The sequence below is a fragment of the Coregonus lavaretus genome (genome assembly GCF_964263955.1).
Source record: "Coregonus lavaretus genome assembly, chromosome: 24".
In the NCBI taxonomy this organism is placed as follows: domain Eukaryota; kingdom Metazoa; phylum Chordata; class Actinopteri; order Salmoniformes; family Salmonidae; genus Coregonus; species Coregonus lavaretus.
The window spans coordinates 14,821,096-14,840,865 of NC_140011.1; the positions used below are offsets into that span (position 1 = coordinate 14,821,096).

The following is a 19,770-nucleotide window of genomic DNA, read 5'->3' on the forward strand; positions in this document are numbered from 1 at the left end:
TATTAATTGTTTTATTGTTGTTGCTTTTTATTAAAAACACAACATATTTCCATCACAACATGCAGTAAAAAAAAAAAAAAGTATACACAAAAAAAAAGTTCAATAAATAAACAATTTATACATGACATTGAGTCAATCAGATGTGCATTTACAAGGATTATGCATAGGTGCTAGAAATATAATCGATTCATGATTTAGGTCAAGTATGGCTCATTTGATAAAGAACAGTGCACATTCCCAGAAGTGAAGGGTCAGTGCTATTGGGCATTGAGAACTAAGTTTACAGTTTCAGAGAGCTGCAGTGCTTGAACAAACGTAATGGACATCTGACTGTTTAAATGTGGGGAATGGATCAGAAACACAGAATAAAAACAATGCCTCTTCACTCTTACCAATTGTGTCCTCTACATAAACCAAGGAGGAGAGAAAGGCAATGTAACAAGGCACATAATATGAAGTAGTCTGGGGTTGCATCTCAGTTTAAAATGGCTTAGTCTCCATTGATACTGATGAAAACAAATGGCAGGTGAAAGAAACATGGCAAATCAACACCAAACCGGGATTCCCTTTACTCATCCAGTTCTTTAAAAACATCAGTACAGCCAACTTCTACCCCCTTTAACAGGAGCTGCTCTGTGTTTTCCCCGAGTCGGAGGTGTAGGTGCTACTCTTTTTGGAGTACTTCAGAGCATTGAACGAGACCCTCATTCTCTCCACCGTCCTCTCGCTGCGGCATCTCAGTGTGTTCTTCACATGCTGCCTGAACTCCTCTGAGATGAAGTAGTAGATGAATGGATCCACACAGCTGTTGAGGGCAGCCAGACACAGGGTGGAGATGTAGAAGCCGTAGCCGTTGTTCACTTCTCCGGCCAGCAGGAGAGAGTAGTGCACCAGCAGCATGATGTTACTGGGGGCGAAACAGACCAGGAACATAACCAACACGGTGATGATGAGCACCACCGCCTTGCGTCGATTCTTGGCAATGCTGGCATCGGTCATAGAGTTCCTCAGGGACTTCAGCATCAGAACATAGGCCACCACGCACACCACGGTGGGAACTACAAATCCCAGGATTCCCATGGTCAGGAAGTAGCCTGCAGCCATGCTATTCTGGCTGGGCCGGGTGACGTCGTGGCATGTGATGATGTTGAGGTTGGTCACTTTGACCGTCTGTTCATAGAGGTAGAGAGGGGTGGTCAGCAGCCAGACGCCCACCCAGACGGCGACAGAGACGCTGATGGCTACCTGGTTGTTTCTCCTATTCTGGGAGAGGGGGTTGACGATGGCCCAGTAGCGCTGGACACTGATACAGGTGATGAAGAGGATGGAGCAGTACATGTTCCCGTAGAAGAAGCCCACCAGGACTTTACACAGCCCCTCTCCATAGATCCAGTCGTTGCCGTTGAAGTGGTAGGCGATCTTCAGGGGCGTCCAGATGACAAAGAGCAGGTCGGACAGAGCCAGGTTGGCCATGTAGATGGCAGCAGGGTGCTTCTTCTTGGTCCTGAAAAGGAAGACCCAGATGGCCATGGCGTTGGTGGGCAGCCCCACAGCAAACACCACTATGTAGACGATGGGGAGGAACACCGTGGTCAGACGACTGTCCAGGACCATGTGGGCCGTCAGGGAGACCCACACTCCATCCGGTGTCTCAGTCCCAGTGAAGCCTCGGTTTTCAACATCAGTATTAGTCCACTCTGAGAAAGAGAGAAGAGAAACAAGGTGAGTAGGAACAGGGCTATCTGAGGAATTCTAACAATGGGGTTCAAAAGTATGCCATTTGAATACAATAGACATTTGTGATTTATTTAATTCGCTGTCAGGTTCACGCTTCAACTATTACTTTTATATTGTTCTTAAAATGATTTGGATTCAAATTAAAGACAAATTATATGAAATCAACTAATAAGACTCCAGGTGGCCATTTTCTCTTCAGAATCTAGACTTTGGAAAGATCAGTCTGTCATTACTATGTGGGATGACATTTTGGGCGCATTCCTCTGCCCAGGTGTTGCTGACCCCTGCCAGATCTTACAACGCCTGTATAAGTATTTTACGTATCATCTAACCACATACAGATTGGTATAATGTCAGTCGATGATGTGGCATGCAACCATTGGTTGATGCATGCAAAGTCTGAGCAGGGGAACGCTGCCGCATTCAAAACAACTGGGAAATGGGAAACAAGTCGGAAAACTCGGGCATCCTTCTAGAGCTCCGACTTGAAGATCACTGATGTCATGATTTGACCACGTTTTTTTCCAAGTTCCCAGTTGTCTTGAAAGTACCATGTGACCATACTATTTGATGAAGGAGTTATTTTACACTGGCCCGGGTTGAAGCGGGTAAAGGCCAGACACGTCATCCGGTGAAAGCGGGGAGGGAGGAGCGCCCTTCTCAAATCGAACAGTAGGTTTCCAATGGGAGCAAATTAATCATAGTGGGCAGAATAAGCAAGGTGGTGGGCAGAGCCAAAATCCATCTCACTCCATCTTCTCCTAGTACTGGGCACTGGGCTTCCGCTTCCGTAGTGAGTGGAAACGGCAATCAGATGCTTCACATTTATAAATTCTGTGAAATATCTGGCTCATTGTGCTGTGATGCAACATCTATTTTCCAAAAAATAAAACTGTTTTAATTAGTTTTCATTGGGAAGGCAAATAAAGCGTTCACTTTTGAATGGGGAAACACAGAATCCTACTAATGATGCTAATACACCTGCTTAACTAGGCCCCAAGTCACTTTTGTTTTGAGCCTCTGGACATAGCGGGACACCTTGCTCACGCCCGGGAGGTAGCCCAGTTCCAAAACGAATGCAATCAACTTTCAACCGGTGCAAGAGACCCCCCTAACGGGCGCCCGGGCTACATTAATCGAACCCCTCGATGTCTTGCGGTTTGTAAGAACAACGACATTGGAAATACCATCACAACATGACAAACAGGATTATTTCACAAACTCTGTATTCATTTAGGAATCAGATAAGAGGGGATTCCTAAATTAATACATTTAAGTATATCACAACAACGTCTCTGATCGAACAAAAACACACACCAATAACAAGACTAATAGACGAGTCATCCCGCTCCTCCGCACACTCCACTGGCTTCCAGTTGAGGCTCGCATCTACTACAAGACCATGGTGCTTGCCTACAAAGTTGAGGGGAACGGCTCCTCCTTACCTTCAGGCTCTGATCAGACCCTACACCCAAACGAGGGCATTACGTTCATCCACCTCTGGCCTGCTAGCTCCCCTACCTCTACGGAAGCACAGTTCCCGCTCAGCCCAGTCAAAGCCATTCGCTGCTCTGGCACCCCAATGATGGAACAAGCTCCCCCACGACGCCAGAGTCACTGACCACCTTCCGGAGACACTTGAAACCCTACCTCTTTAAGGAATACCTGAAATAGTATAAAAGTAATCCTTCTTCCCCCACCCCCCATAAAAAGTTGAATGCACCAATTTGTAAGTCGCTCTGGATAAGAGCGTCTGCTAAATAATGTAAATGTAAACGAGGGAAAAGGCTAGCTCTTACCATTTTTCTGAGACAGACAGAGCTCGGCACAGGCCAATAAAAATATCAGTTTCAACCAATGTGGCTTAAAACTCATGTTAACTTCCACAATATGATCGAACAACAATCTATCTGCGACGTATGAAGAGTGTTGAATGGCGACGGCGCGTTCGTTTGTGTATTCCTTCTGTCTGCTACGTTGAAGTGAACTAAAGAGGTAGTACCACATCCTGCCGTCACATAACAGGTGGAAATAAAAAAAACCTGTGTGATGTCATGTGACCGTGCACACCTGTGTCCTCAGGCTGACTGGCTGTAGTAGGATCTTGCCCTCAATACACTGATCTAAGGTCAGTTTTGTGTTTTTACACTAAGGCTTCAAGTTAGAATTTGGATCATCATCTAAATAATTTGTAGACTTCAAATTGACGGCGAGAAGCCCAAACAGATATAATATATGACTAAAACATAATCATTTCAAACCTTTCTGACGTTTGTATATGATCACGTGTCTCTCTATTATGTGTGGAAATACTTGGGAACAGATTTCCCAAATTAAAATCAGTTGGAGCTGATTCCCTGGTGTTTGTATATATATATATATATGTCCAACAATGGACGTTTATTTATTTTTTGCTCAGAAAACATGGGGCCCAAATAAAACCACCTATGGGACAGATTTGTCGGTGGGCCACCAGTTGGGGAACCCTGGTATAAGCTGATCCTAGAGCTGTGCCAAGGGGCAACTTCAATACCACCTGCAGACAAGCAATGTATATGGCAGACAAGCAGATGTGTAAATTTGCCTCCTTGACAAGTGTAGACCTAAGGAGAATTACAGCTCAGCAGTAAGCCTACCAGCATGTGTAGTAGGAAGGCTATTAAATAGTGGGCTAACCTTTAAGTGGAAAAGAAAAGTGCATCAATAATATTTCCTCACTGTTAAAGAATAAGAAATAGATTGTCTGCTGATCTCCCCTGCCATTTTCTTCTCCTTCTTTGTGTTCCCAGTTGCAACACATAGCAAATGTTTATGAGAGGAATGAGAGAGGGGTGTGTGTTGCATAACGTTCAGTATCCTCAGGGCAGGCTCAGTGGAAGTTCCAAAGGTTTGGTCTTTTTGTTTGACTTAGTTCCTAGCATCTGTTTGGTTAATAAAATGTGTCCTTTAATACAGATGGCTAGTTGCTTGAGGACTCTCATGTGCTTTTCTCCTGCTCTGTCTTTGTTCAGGTGGAACAGAGGAATGGAATGGATAGGATTGATGGTGATGGGGGATGGGATGGGAGGCCGGTTGGATGGACATACTTCCAAATTCTCTAAAAATGACGTCGGAGGCGGCTTATGGTAGAGAAATGAACATTCAATTATCTGGCAATAGCTCTGGTGTACATTCCTGCATGCCAATTGCACGCTCCCTCAAAACTTGAGACATCTGTGACAAAACTGCACATTTTAGAGTGGCCTTTTATTGTCCCCAGCACAAGGTGCACTTGTGTAATGATCATGCTGTTTAATCAGCTTCTTGATATTCCACACCTGTCGGGGGATGGATTATCTTGGCAAAGGAGAAAAGCTCACTAACAGGGATGTAAACAAAACATTTTACCTTTTTGTACGTATGGAACATTTCTGGGATCTTTTATTTCAGCTTATGAAACATGGCACCAACACTTTACATGTTGGTTTATATTTTTGTTCAGTATAAATAGGTATGAAGCACCACCCGCTGGATGTAATGTGAAATGTAATTGACTTGAAGTAAGTATGATTTTGACCAGTAGGGGTATCACAGCACTACTCTACCTTAGCACTCCTAGGCTGTGTATTTGTGTAGTCGAAAAGCTCTTCAATTTCTGCACACACACACTATATATTCACACAAATTGACATTTTTAGCATTAATGAGTCTGAGCTAAAGTTATTGTAGCGATATAATATATAGTGCATGATATTTCTATGCAGCATCGACAACATAGGCTATACATTTCACATTGCCAAGTAAATATTTGTACATAGAAAAAATACTAAATGTTAACAAAATGAACAGAATCAGATCCTACACTACAGGCATGGAAGTGAGCTCACTAAGCCTGCGTAGAAAAATATTTCCTTGTATTGTTCACAGTGTTCTTTTAAGAAATGGTACAATACATTATTGAACAAAGACCCCTTTGTTATTCCCTTATCACAGACCATCAAACTTCATAGAAACTGCTTTGGGGACTTTAAACCTGCTTCAATACTAGCAACTTCAACTTCCATGGGAAAACATTTTAAAGATACCAATTTAAGATGTTATACATGATCATGCATTACATTTTCCTTTTCTCTCACCCTAATGTATCTTCTTGGTAGTTGGGTTCAGCTCAGAAACAGCTGTTGATCCATATCAATCAGACCAGCAGCTTCTTGCACTGGCTGAAACAAGGGAAATGTATATGTCTCTTCTTCATATAGTTGGGCATAGCTAAACCAGACCTAGGAGTGGCATGGCTGCAGATGAATGTCTGACTGAATTCAACGTACTAGCCAAATCCATTCAGTCTCCTCAGAAAAAGCCTAGCTTTGGTCCATGTCTATCTTTAAGACCATAAACTTCTTGCACTGTCTGAAAAACGGGAAATACACTGAGTATACAAAACATTAAGAACCCCTGCTCTTTCCATGACATAGACTGACCAGGTGAAAGCTATGATCCCTTATTGATGTCACTTGTTAAATCAACTTCAATCAGTGTAGATGAAGGGGAGGTGTCAGGTAAAGCCTTGAGACAATTTAAACATGGATTGTGTATTTGTGCCATTCAGAGGGTGAATGGGCAAGACAAAATATTTAAGTGCCTTTGAACAGGGTATGGTAGTAGGTGCCAGGCGCACCGGTTTGTGTCATGAACTGCAATGCTGCTGGGTTTTTCACACTCAACAGTTTCCTGTGTGTATCAAGAATGGTCCACCACCCAAAGGACATCCAGCCAACTTGACACAACTGTGGGAAGCATTGGAGTCGACACCTTGTAGAGTCCATGCCCCGACGAATTGAGGCTGTTCTAAGTGCAAAAGGGTGGGGTGCAACTCAATATTAGGAAGGTGTTCCCAATGTTTGGTATACTCAGTGTACATACTAAATATCTATTCTTCACTTTAGTTAATGAATCAGAAACAGCTCTCTGTATCCCCATCCATCAGACCAGGAGTTGCTTGTACTGGCTGCTGAGGCTGGCCTGGAAGGCATCCACCTTACTTATCCTGGTGCTTGCTCTGGTGCTGGTCCTGGAGGAACCAGAGGATGAGGCCAGACTCTTCTCTCCCTCTGCGGCCGCCCGGCACCCCAGAGCCCCCGCAAGCTGCCTCTGGCACCGGGACGAGCCAAAGTAGTAGACCAGGGGGTCCAGGCAGCAGCTTATGCTCCCCACACACAGCGACACCAGGTAGGCCACATGAGTAGCGTCCGGATCCCCTGCCACCCGCCTGGCAATCTGAAGGTAGTGAGCCAGGAGGATGGCGTTGGTGGGCGTGAAACAGATCACGAACACCACCAGCACGATGACCACCATCACCACTGCTCGTGCCTTCTGCCTTGAACGACCTAGATAAAATGTCAATAGAAAATGTTGTTATCCTCTTATGGGGAAGGTTGTTGTGCAGAAGACATGGAAAAGAGAATCAATACAAAGAGCCAACTTTTTAGACCAAAAACTTGGTCTGGGAAACCGCTCCTATATGTAAAAATGCATGACGGTAGTGGGTGGTCATTGTGCTGCATATCATTTGTGAAGTGCATGAGTCTTGTTTCTATTTACCAATGACGCCGCGTGGAGCCCTGTTGAGCACCTGCACCACCCGGGAGTAGCAGGTCACCATGACGAACAGCGGCAGGAAGTAGAGGGTGCAGGAGAGAATGGGGAAGAAGAAGAGGTAGCGCCCCTCTAACAGCTTCAGGTCCTGGATGTCATGGCAGGTGGTTATGCCCAGTGGGTCGTAGTAGACCGTCTGCTGTGAGAGGACCAGGGGCAGCGAGCCGCCCACAGCCAGGAGCCACATGGAGCTGCAGGCCAGGGCTGCGTTACATGGAGTCCTCCAGGCCAGGGAGTTGATGGGGTAGGCCACGGCCAGCAGGCGGTCCACGCTGATGCAGGTGATGAGGAGGACGGAGGAGTACATGTTGCAGTAGAAGGCGGCGGTGACCAGGCGGCACATCCCCTCGCCGAAGCCCCAGTCGTTGCCACTGTAGTGGTAGACGATCTTGAAGGGCAGCAGTAGGGTGAACAGTAGGTCAGCGGCAGCCAGGTTCAGCATGTAGATCACCGCTGGCTTCATGGGCCGGATCCGTCGGGCAAAAGACACCATGGCAACAGTGTTGAGGGGCACGCTGATGAGGAAGACGATGGTGTAAAGCGTTGGGATGAAGATGGTGGACAGACGGCCTGTGAGGAAGTCGTTGGCCGTAACAGAAATAGCGTAAGACCAGACTCCTGTAACATTCCTGACCGAGCCCAGTTCCACCTGTCCCAGTGTGGAACCATTAATAAATCCAACTCTCTGTCCCGGTGCGGACCCATTGTTGAGTCTGCCTCCGGGCCCATTTCTGTCTTCGTTTGGGTAGTAGTCCAGTAGGTCTAGATCTATATGCTCGTCTGTGACCAGGGGCCCTTCCGTGACTAATCTCCTGGCAAAGGTCCTAACGATGGAGCTGCCTGTGGAGAAAAACAACAGAGACGTGAGTCAGTCACACATGGGGATAGGTGTGGAGCACTGCAGTCTACATTATAATACAGTCATAGAGCTCAGTGGTGTGGAGGGCCTCAAACAGACTGTTTCATTTTCTTTATAGGATCCCCTTGAAATGGGATGAGGGATGTAGCTCAGTTGATAGAGCATGGCGTTTGCAACGCCAGGGTTGTGGGTTGGATTCCCACGGGGGGCCAGTATAAAAAAAAATATGTATTCACTAACTGTAAGTCGCTCTGGATAAGAGCGTCTGCTAAATGACTAAAATGTAAATGTAATGTCCTGATGAGGGGATACAATTTTAATAAAATGCTGATCCTGTCAATAAAATGGCCAACTACTTAAATGTGTTCAAAAAGACCACTTCTGGGGTCCTGACCAGGGACGGCCTGTTCAATAGGGCGATATGGGCGACGCACTGCCAAACGGGAAAAGGAAGGGATTTTTTTTCTAATCAATTATATCACGGCAACAGTAGTTATCAGTGTTGTAATCTGATCTGACTGCCACTAAATGTCAAATCAGGCTAAAGTCGTGCTTCAAATGGCCCCGCCCGTTTTTGGGCGATTTCAGTCAGGTTGAAAATCGCCCAGAAGTCTCTCATAGCCTGTCATGTAAAATCTATTTTTTTCAAATTTCAAAGCTTTCAATACATTCTCTATGGGTGTCTGTGGGCTTGCACTTACGCGCTTTCGTCATACGTGACGTAACCATGAACGTAACTAAGCAAATAGCGGCTAGCAGCGTCTCTTTGCGACCTGCAGTGTGGCGTTATTTTATGTTTTTAATTTGTACACTTAGTGGCGTTATTTTATGTTTTTAATTTGTACACTTAGTGGCGTTATTTTATGTTTTTAATTTGTACACTTAGTTTACAAACATTCTGCCAACCATGGATTTCGAGTGGTGGGTTTTGGACTGATCTTGTTGATCGTGTACATACCCGCTACGAACGGACTAAATAATGAAAACGTTGCTGGCAGCGGAATCCAATACAGCTGGGAGACTTGGCTGGATGACAGAGTCCCGGACAGAGAAGTGGAGCCGGCCGGCTTCACCCTGGTCGGAGCGGACCTCGATCTGACAGTCACAGGGAAAATCGATCCTGGTAAGAGAGCGACTCTGTACCCCCGAGCCCCGACATTGAACTGCTTTCTGTGTCACTGTGACCTTACTATCTGCCCCGTGAGTTCCCCCAATTGTTTGTTACCGTTGTGTACTGTTGATAATCACAAGTTTACTGGAGAACTGAGACCAAGTAGAGACTTTGGACAGGGTGGATATGCACAAGATTTTAGTCAGACCAAGCTATAACATTATATATTTACTACGACAGTACATTCAACCAAAAGCTAATATAACAAAGGCATCAGAGATTATTTATAATCTGTCACAGAAACTGGAATCCATCTCCCCAGATCAGTCAATAAATGCTTCTGGTATTGACTTATATGCTGCCCCTGTCTTCATGTTGTTGCTGGACATATCTTTTTTAAAATGTGTGTAGGTCACCTAAATCATCAGAAAAATTGCCCCTCCTGAGAATTTTTTCAGGAGCCGCCACTGGTCCTGACCATGGCAATTCATTTCAAGCTGTTTTTATCCTTCACAGCCTACGAATGAAAAGTATATCAGTAAAGGACACAATGAGTGAGAGAATGAATATAATCCATTATTTCTGGTTTCAATAGCCTATAGGCCTATTCAAAATATACCATGACTTGGTAATTTATATTTAGGAATATGTAGGCCTGACTGTCTATAAATGTTTCGAGACAATTTACAAAAAATCTGTGCATGATGTTGTTGGCTACAGTTAGGCCTATGTTGTGATAATTCAGTTCTTAAAAATGAAGTCACCTTGCCACACCGACCTGTTATAGCCTAGGTTAATGTGGTTCTCTGTGGCTCAACTGGTACAGCACGGCGCTTGTAACGCCAGGGTAGTGGGTTCGAGCCCCGGGACCACCCATTCATAAAAAATGTATGCACGCATGACTGTAAGTCACTTTGGATAAAAGCGTCTGCTAAATGGCATATTACTTTATTATTATAATGAGTTAACATTTGGAAAATAATATGCATGGCTATATATCAAGAGGGTCTACAAAGTGTAGCCTACACGTTGTTTGTATCAAATATTTTAAGTAAAAGTAACACAGTTTATCAGGAAACAAACACTTCATCACACGTAAGGGGAATTCTACTCACCGTTATAAACCGCAGACGAAACCGCATGCACGGCTGCCAGGATAACAAAAGTTTTATACAACATCCTCCCAGAACTGCAATGAAGTCCCATAAAGACGAACATGTTTGCTAAAGACGAACAGGTTTGCTAATAAAGCTTATAGCGCTTCTTCTAGATCTGGAAACGTTTTTTAACCTGTATGTTTGATCTGTCTCCTCACTGTTGTTGTACTAAACTGTACTAAACTGTAGCTTTCAGACAGTTCACCCTCCCCTGTCCCACCATGACGCATATTATAGAATTTTTTTTCAGCAGGGCGCGCGTTCCTTTCTTCTGATGTCATCAGTTGGGATCAAGGATCGGAACGGAAGAATAATGCAGCTGCATGTCAAAGCTTTCACATGGGTCAACATTTAATGTTGAATGACATTTTTGACTGAATGGAGATCGATGCTGTTTTCTTGTTAGGATAACTGTTAACTGTTAAATAGACCTAGCCTATGATAAGTCTATTTAACAGTTATCCTAACAAGAAAACAGCATCGATCTCCATTCAGTCAAAAATGTATATACAGTGGGGAGAACAAGTATTTGATACACTGCCGATTTTGCAGGTTTTCCTACTTACAAAGCATGTAGAGGTCTGTAATTTTTATCATAGGTACACTTCAACTGTGAGAGACGGAATCTAAAACAAAAATCCAGAAAATCACATTGTATGATTTTTAAGTAATTAATTTGCATTTTATTGCATGACATAAGTATTTGATCACCTACCAACCAGTAAGAATTCCGGCTCTCACAGACCTGTTAGTTTTTCTTTAAGAAGCCCTCCTGTTCTCCACTCATTACCTATATTAACTGCACCTGTTTGAACTTGTTACTTGTATAAAAGACACCTGTCCACACACTCAATCAAACAGACTCCAACCTCTCCACAATGGCCAAGACCAGAGAGCTGTGTAAGGACATCAGGGATACAATTGTAGACCTGCACAAGGCTGGGATGGGCTACAGGACAATAGGCAAGCAGCTTGGTGAGAAGGCAACAACTGTTGGTGCAATTATCAGAAAATAGAAGAAGTTCAAGATGACGGTCAATCATCCTCTGTCTGGGGCTCCATGCAAGATCTCACCTCGTGGGGCATCAATGATCATGAGGAAGGTGAGGGATCCGCCCAGAACTACACGGCAGGACCTGGTCAATGACCTGAAGAGAGCTGGGACCACAGTCTCAAAGAAAACCATTAGTAACACACTATGCCGTCATGGATTAAAATCCTGCAGCGCACGCAAGGTCCCCCTGCTCAAGCCAGCGCATGTCCAGGCCCATCTGAAGTTTGCCAATGACCATCTGGATGATCCAGAGGAGGAATGGGAGAAGGTGATGTGGTCTGATGAGACAAAAATATAGCTTTTCTGCAAAGGGGACAGGACGACTGCACCGTATTGAGGGGAGGATGGATGGGGCCATGTATCGCGAGATCTTGGCCAACAACCTCCTTCCCTCAGTAAGATCATTGAAGATGGGTCGTGGCTGGTTCTTCCAGCATGACCACGACCCTAAACACACAGCCAGGGCAACTAAGGAGTGGCTCCGTAAGAAGCATCTCAAGGTTCTGGAGTGGCCTAGCCAGTCTCCAGACCTGAACCCAATAGAACATCTTTGGAGGGAGCTGAAAGTCCGTATTGCCCAGCGACAGCCCCGAAACCTGAAGGATCTGGAGAAGGTCTGTATGGAGGAGTGGGCCAAAATCCCTGCTGTAGTGTGTGCAAACCTGGTCAAGACCTACAGGAAACGTATGATCTCTGTAATTGCAAACAAAGGTTTCTGTACCAAATATTAAGTTCTGCTTTTCTGATGTATCAAATACTTACGTCATGCAATAAAATACAAATTAATTACTTAAAAATCATACAATGTGATTTTCTGGATTTTTGTTTTAGATTCCGTCTCTCACAGTTGAAGTGTACTACCTATGATAAAAATTACAGACCTCTACATGCTTTGTAAGTAGGAAAACCTGCAAAATCGGCAGTGTATCAAATACTTGTTCTCCCCACTGTATATGTAATGCGTGCATATGTATTCACCCCCTTTGCTATGAAGCCCCTAAATAAGATCTGGTGCAACCAATTACCTTCAGAAGTCACATAATTAGTTAAATAAAGTGTGCTACACTTTCCACATTCCAATAATGCCCGGAGAAGCCTGTGTTTGGAGGATATATTGGCATGGGTGTTGTTAGGCCCGAGACAAGTCGGCTTCGAGGGCATTAGCACTTTTATACAACGGGTTACTAACATATTCAAATAATGATTGACATATTTTAATTAAAAACTTTAGTTGTATTTATTTCATCCTTCCACAAGATATAGTCCCGACACAAATCTAGGGTTGCTACCCAAGCCGGCTGGTCGTTCGTTCTATCGGTTCGGTTGCCAGAGTTGTTAAGTCTTTTTGTTTTGTATCTATGTCATTCGTTATAAATATTCCAGTGCCATACTGGCTGGCATCGTTCTTATCCCTTGCTTGCTAGCTAGCCAACTACGGCTTACTTACAGTCACGTCAAAAAGTGCAGCCAGAATAACAGCAAAGTAGCTGTATTTGCGTTAGTTTAAACTGTTCTAGTGATATTTATTCGGATACATCCATAACAATGAGCTAATGATGCACGATTTCGCCTGGCATAGAAAATGTGCTCTCTCGTCAGGACACTGTTGTTCAGAGGAGCTAGCCAACAACAGCACTAACACAATCACTTCAAACTGAAGGTGGAAAGACAGCAAACTAGCTGCACTTCGTATCGTTTTACATGTTTTCTATTGATAGTTCTTTGTACAGTGCCTTGCAAAAGTATTCATCCCCCTTGGCGTTTTTCCTATTTTGTTGCATTACAACCTGTAATTTAAATGGATTTTTATTTGGATTTCATGTAATGGACATACACAAAATAGTCAAAATTGGTTAAGTGAAATGAAAAAAATCACTTGTTAAAAAAAATTCTAAAAAATAAACAACGGAAAAGTGGTGCGTGCATATGTAGTCACCCCCTTTGCTATGAAGCCCCTAAATAAGATCTGGTGCAACCAATTACCTTCAGAAGTCACATAATTAGTTAAATAAAGTCCACCTGTGTGCAATCTAAGTGTCACATGATCTCAGTATATATACCTGTTCTGACTAAGCAAGGGGCACCACCAAGCAAGCGGCATCATGAAGACCAAGGAGCTCTCCAAACAGGTCAGGGACAAAGTTGTGGAGAAGTACAGATCAGGGTTGGGTTATAAAAAAATATCTATAACTTTGAACATCCCACGGAGCACCATTAAATCCATTATAAAAATATGGCACCACAACAAACCTGCCAAGAGAGGGCCATCCACCAAAACTCACAGACCAGGCAAGGAGGGCATTAATCAGAGAGGCAACAAAGAGACCAAAGATAACCCTGAAGGAGCTGCAAAGCTCCACAGCGGAGATTGGAGTATCTGTCCATAGGTCCACTTTAAGCCGTACACTCCACAGAGCTGGGCTTTATGGAAGACTGGCCAGAAAAAAGGCACTGCTTAAAGAAAAAAATAAGCTAACACGTTTGGTGTTCGCCAAAAACCATATGGGAGACTCCCCAAACATATGGAAGAAGGTACTCTGGTCAGATGAGACTAAAATTGAGCTTTTTGGCCATCAAGGAAAACGCTATGTCTGGCGCAAACCCAACACCTATCATCACCCCGAGAACACCAGCGTCATGCTGTGGGGATGTTTTTCATCGGCAGGGACTGGGAAACTGGTCAGAATTGAAGGAATGATGGATAGCGCTAAATACAGGGAAATTCTTGAGGGAAACCTGTTTGTCTTCCAGAGATTTGAGACTAGGACGGAGGTTCACCTTCCAGCAGGACAATGACCCTAAGCATACTGCTAAAGCAACACTTGAGTGGTTTAAGGGGAAACATCTAAATGTCTTGGAATGGCCTAGTCAAAGCCCAGACCTCAATCCAATTGAGAATATGTGGTATGACTTAAAGATTGCTGTACACCAGCGGAACCCATCCAACTTGAAGGAGATGGAGCAGTTTTGCCTTGAAGAATGGGCAAAAATCCCAGTGGCTAGATGTGCCAAGCTTATAGAGACATACCCCAAGAGACTTGCAGCTGTAATTGCTGCAAAAGGTGGCTCTACAAAGTATTGACTTTGGGGGGATTGTGTAAATCAAATGATACAAACCCCCAAAAAATCAATTTTAATTCCAGGTTGTAAGGTAACAAAATAGGAAAAATGCCAAGGGGGGTGAATACTTTCGTAAGCCACTAAAAAGAATGCTGATCCATGATTTCGACTGGCTGAGAAAAGCTGCCTGCCTGTCTGCCTCATCCCGACATGTTCATTACTATTGGACAGCTGGAGATCGAATTTGAATATTGAAACAATGTTGCAAATGTCAGAGAGACAGACAGCAAGGTTTATACAAATCTCCACTGTTGAAAACTAAATATTAATCTAAAAGTAATGTGAGATAATGTCTAGATGTTTTTTATAGTGGAGATCAACTTTATAAATTGCCTTGCTGGGCTGATGAGACAGTGGATTGCGCTGTCAGATGGAACAGAGTAAATAGGCATTTTAACGTCATATATGTAGTCGGTGGTAACTTGTGGAATAGACACGGGCTGGAATGTGGTTTTAACCAATCAGCATTCTCCCACCCGTTGTATAACACGGAATAAATCACTGTGGGACAACAAATTATTGTATGATGTACTTTATAATGGAATTTACAATCAACTATACTTTCTACCAATCAAAATGTCTCGACTTGGTGTGATTCTTGTAAGAGGAATCCATTTGTACTGATGTTGACCTCGCTCAAGCATTTAAAAACCTCTCTGTTTTCCTGTCTATTCCCAGAGGCTGCTTTTCCCTGGGAAAGTAAACAAACCTTGCTGTTTAGAACCAGTCCCCCTGAATGTTTTGTCTACATGTCCAGCTTCAGAACAACGTGTTCAGATTCAAGAATCAATCATGATGAACACTGTTTCTAGATGATTCAACTAGTGAAATACAGGGTGTGTAAAATAAAAAACAAGACAATAAAACAAAATTGGGAATTTCTGCACTTTTGGGTTTTGATCTGTGATTAATGCGTAAAACTACTCCTTAGCGACAATGATGAAAACAGATACAGATGGTGAGGGTAGGCAACAACACCTCCACCCCCTTGATCCTCAACACGGGGGCCCCCCCAGGGGTGCGTGCTCAGCTTCCTCCAACAGGCTCCGAGACAGCTAATACCACCCAGATCAACAGACTGCTGAACAGCTAACCCTAGCTGTCTCCCTGCACAGACCTGCACCTTAGAGGGTCTTCACACTTACTAGACTTTTTGCAATAATACCCTTGGCTACACATATTACTGCAATGTAAACTTGAGAACTTATCACGTTTCTACCGCTACCTCCAGAGGACCAGTGGGGAACCGTGAGGGCCTTCTAGGCATTCAGAGAAGTCCTAAGGATTTTTTAAAAATGTATAGTTTTAATTAAATAATACAATCATTTTAATAATTTTCTGATTTCATCTCTTCAGTTTGTGTTGAAAAGAGAAGGGCTAATACGAAGAAAAAAAAATCCAATCAGGATTTTTGTTGGTGGTCTCTGGGTAGAAAAATCTAGCTCAGCCAGCCATTGGCTAGGCCTTAAGAAGCCGGACAGAAGGCCTCTGCCATTCAATGGAATTAGAGCAGAATGCTGGAGTTACAGTGGAATGAACCAATCACATTTTAACTTGCAATGGGTGGGACCATTAAAAAAATATATATATGTGACGTGTCAAGGCCTAGACTAGGAATCGTCAACTAGATTCAGCAATGGGCCGATTTTGTCTTGAGCAGATGGTCGAGGGGCGGAACATAATTACAAATCATTTGTAGACTGCAAATTGACTGCAAGAAGCCCAAACAGATATGTTTGACTAAAACATAATAATTTCAAACCTTGCTTACATTTGTACACGATCACGTCGTGTCTCTCTAATATGCGTGGGAATACTTGGGAACAGATTTCTTAAATTAAAATCACTTGAGCAGATTTCCTGGAAGTTATTTTACAGTCTTTTATGTCCAACAAGGAAAATTCCACACCAAAAAAATTACTTGGCACGCTGGCCACCAGTTGGGAACCATGTCCTAGACAAATCACTACTGAGAGCTCAAGAGAAAATAATCAGTGATGCAAGCAGTAGTTTTCCCACTCTAACGCCTCGATCACACCGACAGCATCATTGCATTTTGGTACACCAGAAGTACATTCATTTCCAATGGAACGCTGCGTTTGCCTTGCAGCATTGCGTTGCAGAGGCAGTTGCAGTGCGTTCTGTGTGGCGCATACGTTGGATTTATCTCCTATAGCTTTGTGCACGGTGGTGCGCATGCTAATCGATTAGCATGCTAACCGCAACCCATGCATGTTAAGTCAATCGGACAAACAGGCTACATTTCGTTTTTCATTTTATATTGTTTTTTGTATGTTTCGCTAGTGGGCTAGCTTGATGAATACTATTTGCACTTCCTAAAATCTAGTTATCCTTATGTCTGCGTTGCCATAGACTTGACTGGAAGTAGATTGAGTGGATGCCCAGGGCAGGGGCAACACCTCTTTGTTGCTTGTTTGTTAGCTGATAAATTCCATACAGATTTGGTAGTCAACAGGCAACAAAAAGCTATAGGAGATTAGTAAATGGTGGTGGACCATTCTTGATACACATGGGAAACTTTTGAGCGTGAAAAACCCAGCAGCGTTGGCGTTCTTGACACAAACCGGTGCGCCTGGCACCTACTACTATACCCCGTTCAAAGGCAATTAAATATTTTGTCTTGCCCATTCACCCTCTGAATGGCACACACACAATCCATGTCTCAATTGTCTCAAGGCTTAAAAATCCTTATTTAACCTGTCTCCTCCCCTTCATCTACACTGATTGAAGTGGATTTAACAAGTTACATCAATAAGGGATCATAGCTTTCACCTGGATTCACCTGGTCAGTCTATGTCATGGAAAGAGAAGGTGTTCTTAATGTTTTGTACACTCAGTGTATACTTCATATGAAATCTATTATTCATGTCCATGTTGCTCTTTGCTCATCATTGCTCAAGTGTCTCATACCCCACTCTGTTGCCAGCAGAATTGCTCAGCAATATTGCCCCCAAAATTGCCAATGTATCATGGTCTTTAGAGATGATTTGTTCCGACTACCCACACAACCAACACTTACACACAAACACCCATAAACACACACACACACAAGCACCCACACACACTCTGAACTCACACACACATACATACACACACACAGTCAATGCTGCTGTTCTAGTATATACTATTTATTCCACTGTGTGACCAAGGTCACTACTCACTTTATATTGTAAATACAGTGTAGCCTAATTCAGTCCATTAGTATGCACACCACCTCTCTTATTACTTCTATTACTTGCTATTTTTGACTCTTTTATTAATGTTATTGTTATTATTGTTACTGCATTGTTGAGGGAGCTAGCGCATAAGCATTTCGTTGCACCTCTTATACCTGCTGTAAACTGTGTATGTGACAAATCAAATTTGATTTGAGATACTGGATCTGACTGCCCTGCAGCACACCCTGCACTGGATATGATTCAAGTGTCCTTGTAGGGCAACAGAAGCCTCCACTCTCTCCATAGGTCAGAGTCCACTCTCTATCAAGTCCATCTAATCCACTCTCTGACAGATTGCTTCATTTATTATATCAGAATTAATCAGCGACTAAGTCGCTTGCGTGACTTTTACTTAGGCACTGGTTAGTGGTTACCCTGTTGTTGTCTATAGAAGTCTATTTGGCTTTGGAGGCATGGTAAGGCTATTTTCCAATGTCCATAGTAGGCCTACTAGCTCTTAAAAAGGAGCAATGTACTGGGGATGCATTCAAGTGGTATGCTAGTACAGTACATTGGAACATAGCCTTTGATTACGAAGTACCATAACTCTCTCTCTCGCCTTCCTTATAATGTTTTTTGGTGAAAGTTGTTTAACAGTCTTGCCATGAAGGCTTGAGTCCACTATTGAAGTGACTGTGTAGGGATAATCCTTAACCTTGGCCTTTCTGTACATAACATACAAAGATGTCTCATGTGGCTCCCGTGTGGCTTCGTTGGTAGAGTATGGCACTTGCAATGCCAGGGTTGTGGGTTTGATACCCACGGGGGACCAGTATGAAAACATATGCACTCACTACTGTAAGTCGCTCTGGATAAGAAAGACTGAAATGTAAAATGTCTGATGTTGTCTCAGTGTGACAAAGTCATGCTAATCTTATGTTCGCTGTACATTCCCCAAGTGGAGTTGCTGAAAGTCTAGCTGCCAACTTCAGTCTGAAGTATTGAACAAAATGTAAAAAAAATATTATTTCTCAACGTAGTAAGGAAATAACATCAATACTGTAAGAGGGCTGTCTTGTTTTGTATGCTTTGTACAAAATAATAAAATTCAGCACGACAGGATCTTTATAAACGTAGCTCTTTATTAGCTAGCTATAACTGGCATGTTCATGTGTCTCCGGCCATGATCATCTGAAGATGACCTCACCACCTGGGTGGTCTTAACCAATCCTAGCGCAGTATGATACGACGGTAGAATGCATCCAATTACAATTCAGTATGCTGACACATATTAATATTACAAGGGCGACTGGCCAGAAATGTACAACAATGTTGAAATATTTGACTTCTTATGGTCACTATCTGTGACATACAAGTTGTCCTATTGTTTTATTTGTCAAACCATTCCCAGCCACACAAGGCAAGAAAATAATCAAGTAGTGTTTGCAATAAAGTCACTGTATCAGAACGTAACTGTGACCCTAGACACACTTACACCACCTGGAATCTGGTTCGCAATTAACTCATAGTGATGGCTTACAATTGGGTTAGGTGGAATCTGCCTTCCAGTTTGGTTAATGATTCTCAGATCTGACATTTTCATGCTAACTGCCACGACTGCCGGGAAATGTTAGTAGGAGACAGACAGTTACAAAAACATGTTTCCATACGGAAGAGACTGGATAATCAAACTTTGACCTACAGCAGCAGCAGGGTCCAGAGGACTGCACATCACCACTGTTAATGTCCTTCCTGTCTAGAGAGGCAGATTAAATGTGATGCTATTGTGTCCAGACAGCATTCTGCACAGACAGACTGTCTTCTGTGTGTGTGTGTGTGGGTGTGGGTGTGCGTGTGTGTATCTGTGCTTATGCATGCACACGTGCATGTATGTGTGTAGGGTGGTGTCTTTGTTTCCT

At 43.3% G+C, this 19,770-nt stretch overlaps 1 protein-coding gene across 1 annotated transcript; it reads right to left on the reverse strand.

The window, feature by feature from the left end:
• Positions 1 to 6: 6 nt before the first annotated feature.
• LOC311099416 (uncharacterized protein) lies at positions 7 to 10,647 on the reverse strand. Its single transcript, XM_084140109.1, has 6 exons — positions 10,457 to 10,647; positions 7,318 to 8,211; positions 6,706 to 7,103; positions 6,122 to 6,126; positions 3,537 to 3,745; positions 7 to 1,697 (listed from the first exon to the last, which is right to left on the reverse strand). Exons 1-6 carry the CDS (start codon positions 10,557 to 10,559, stop codon positions 619 to 621), a joined length of 2,688 nt encoding a protein of 895 aa, XP_083996235.1. The 5' UTR covers positions 10,560 to 10,647; the 3' UTR covers positions 7 to 618.
• Positions 10,648 to 19,770: the final 9,123 nt, after the last annotated feature.

Bases quoted from the DNA above. Each gene is read 5' to 3' on its own strand.
- LOC311099416 (XM_084140109.1), bottom strand. From the start codon at position 10,559: ATGTTCGTCTTTATGGGACTTCATTGCAGTTCTGGGAGGATGTTGTAT. The intron at 8,212-10,456 runs GTGAGTAGAATT...TTTTCTCCACAG, and splicing joins TTCGTCTGCGGTTTATAACG to GCAGCTCCATCGTTAGGACC. The intron at 1,698-3,536 runs GTAAGAGCTAGC...TCTCTTTCTCAG, and splicing joins CTGTCTGTCTCAGAAAAATG to AGTGGACTAATACTGATGTT.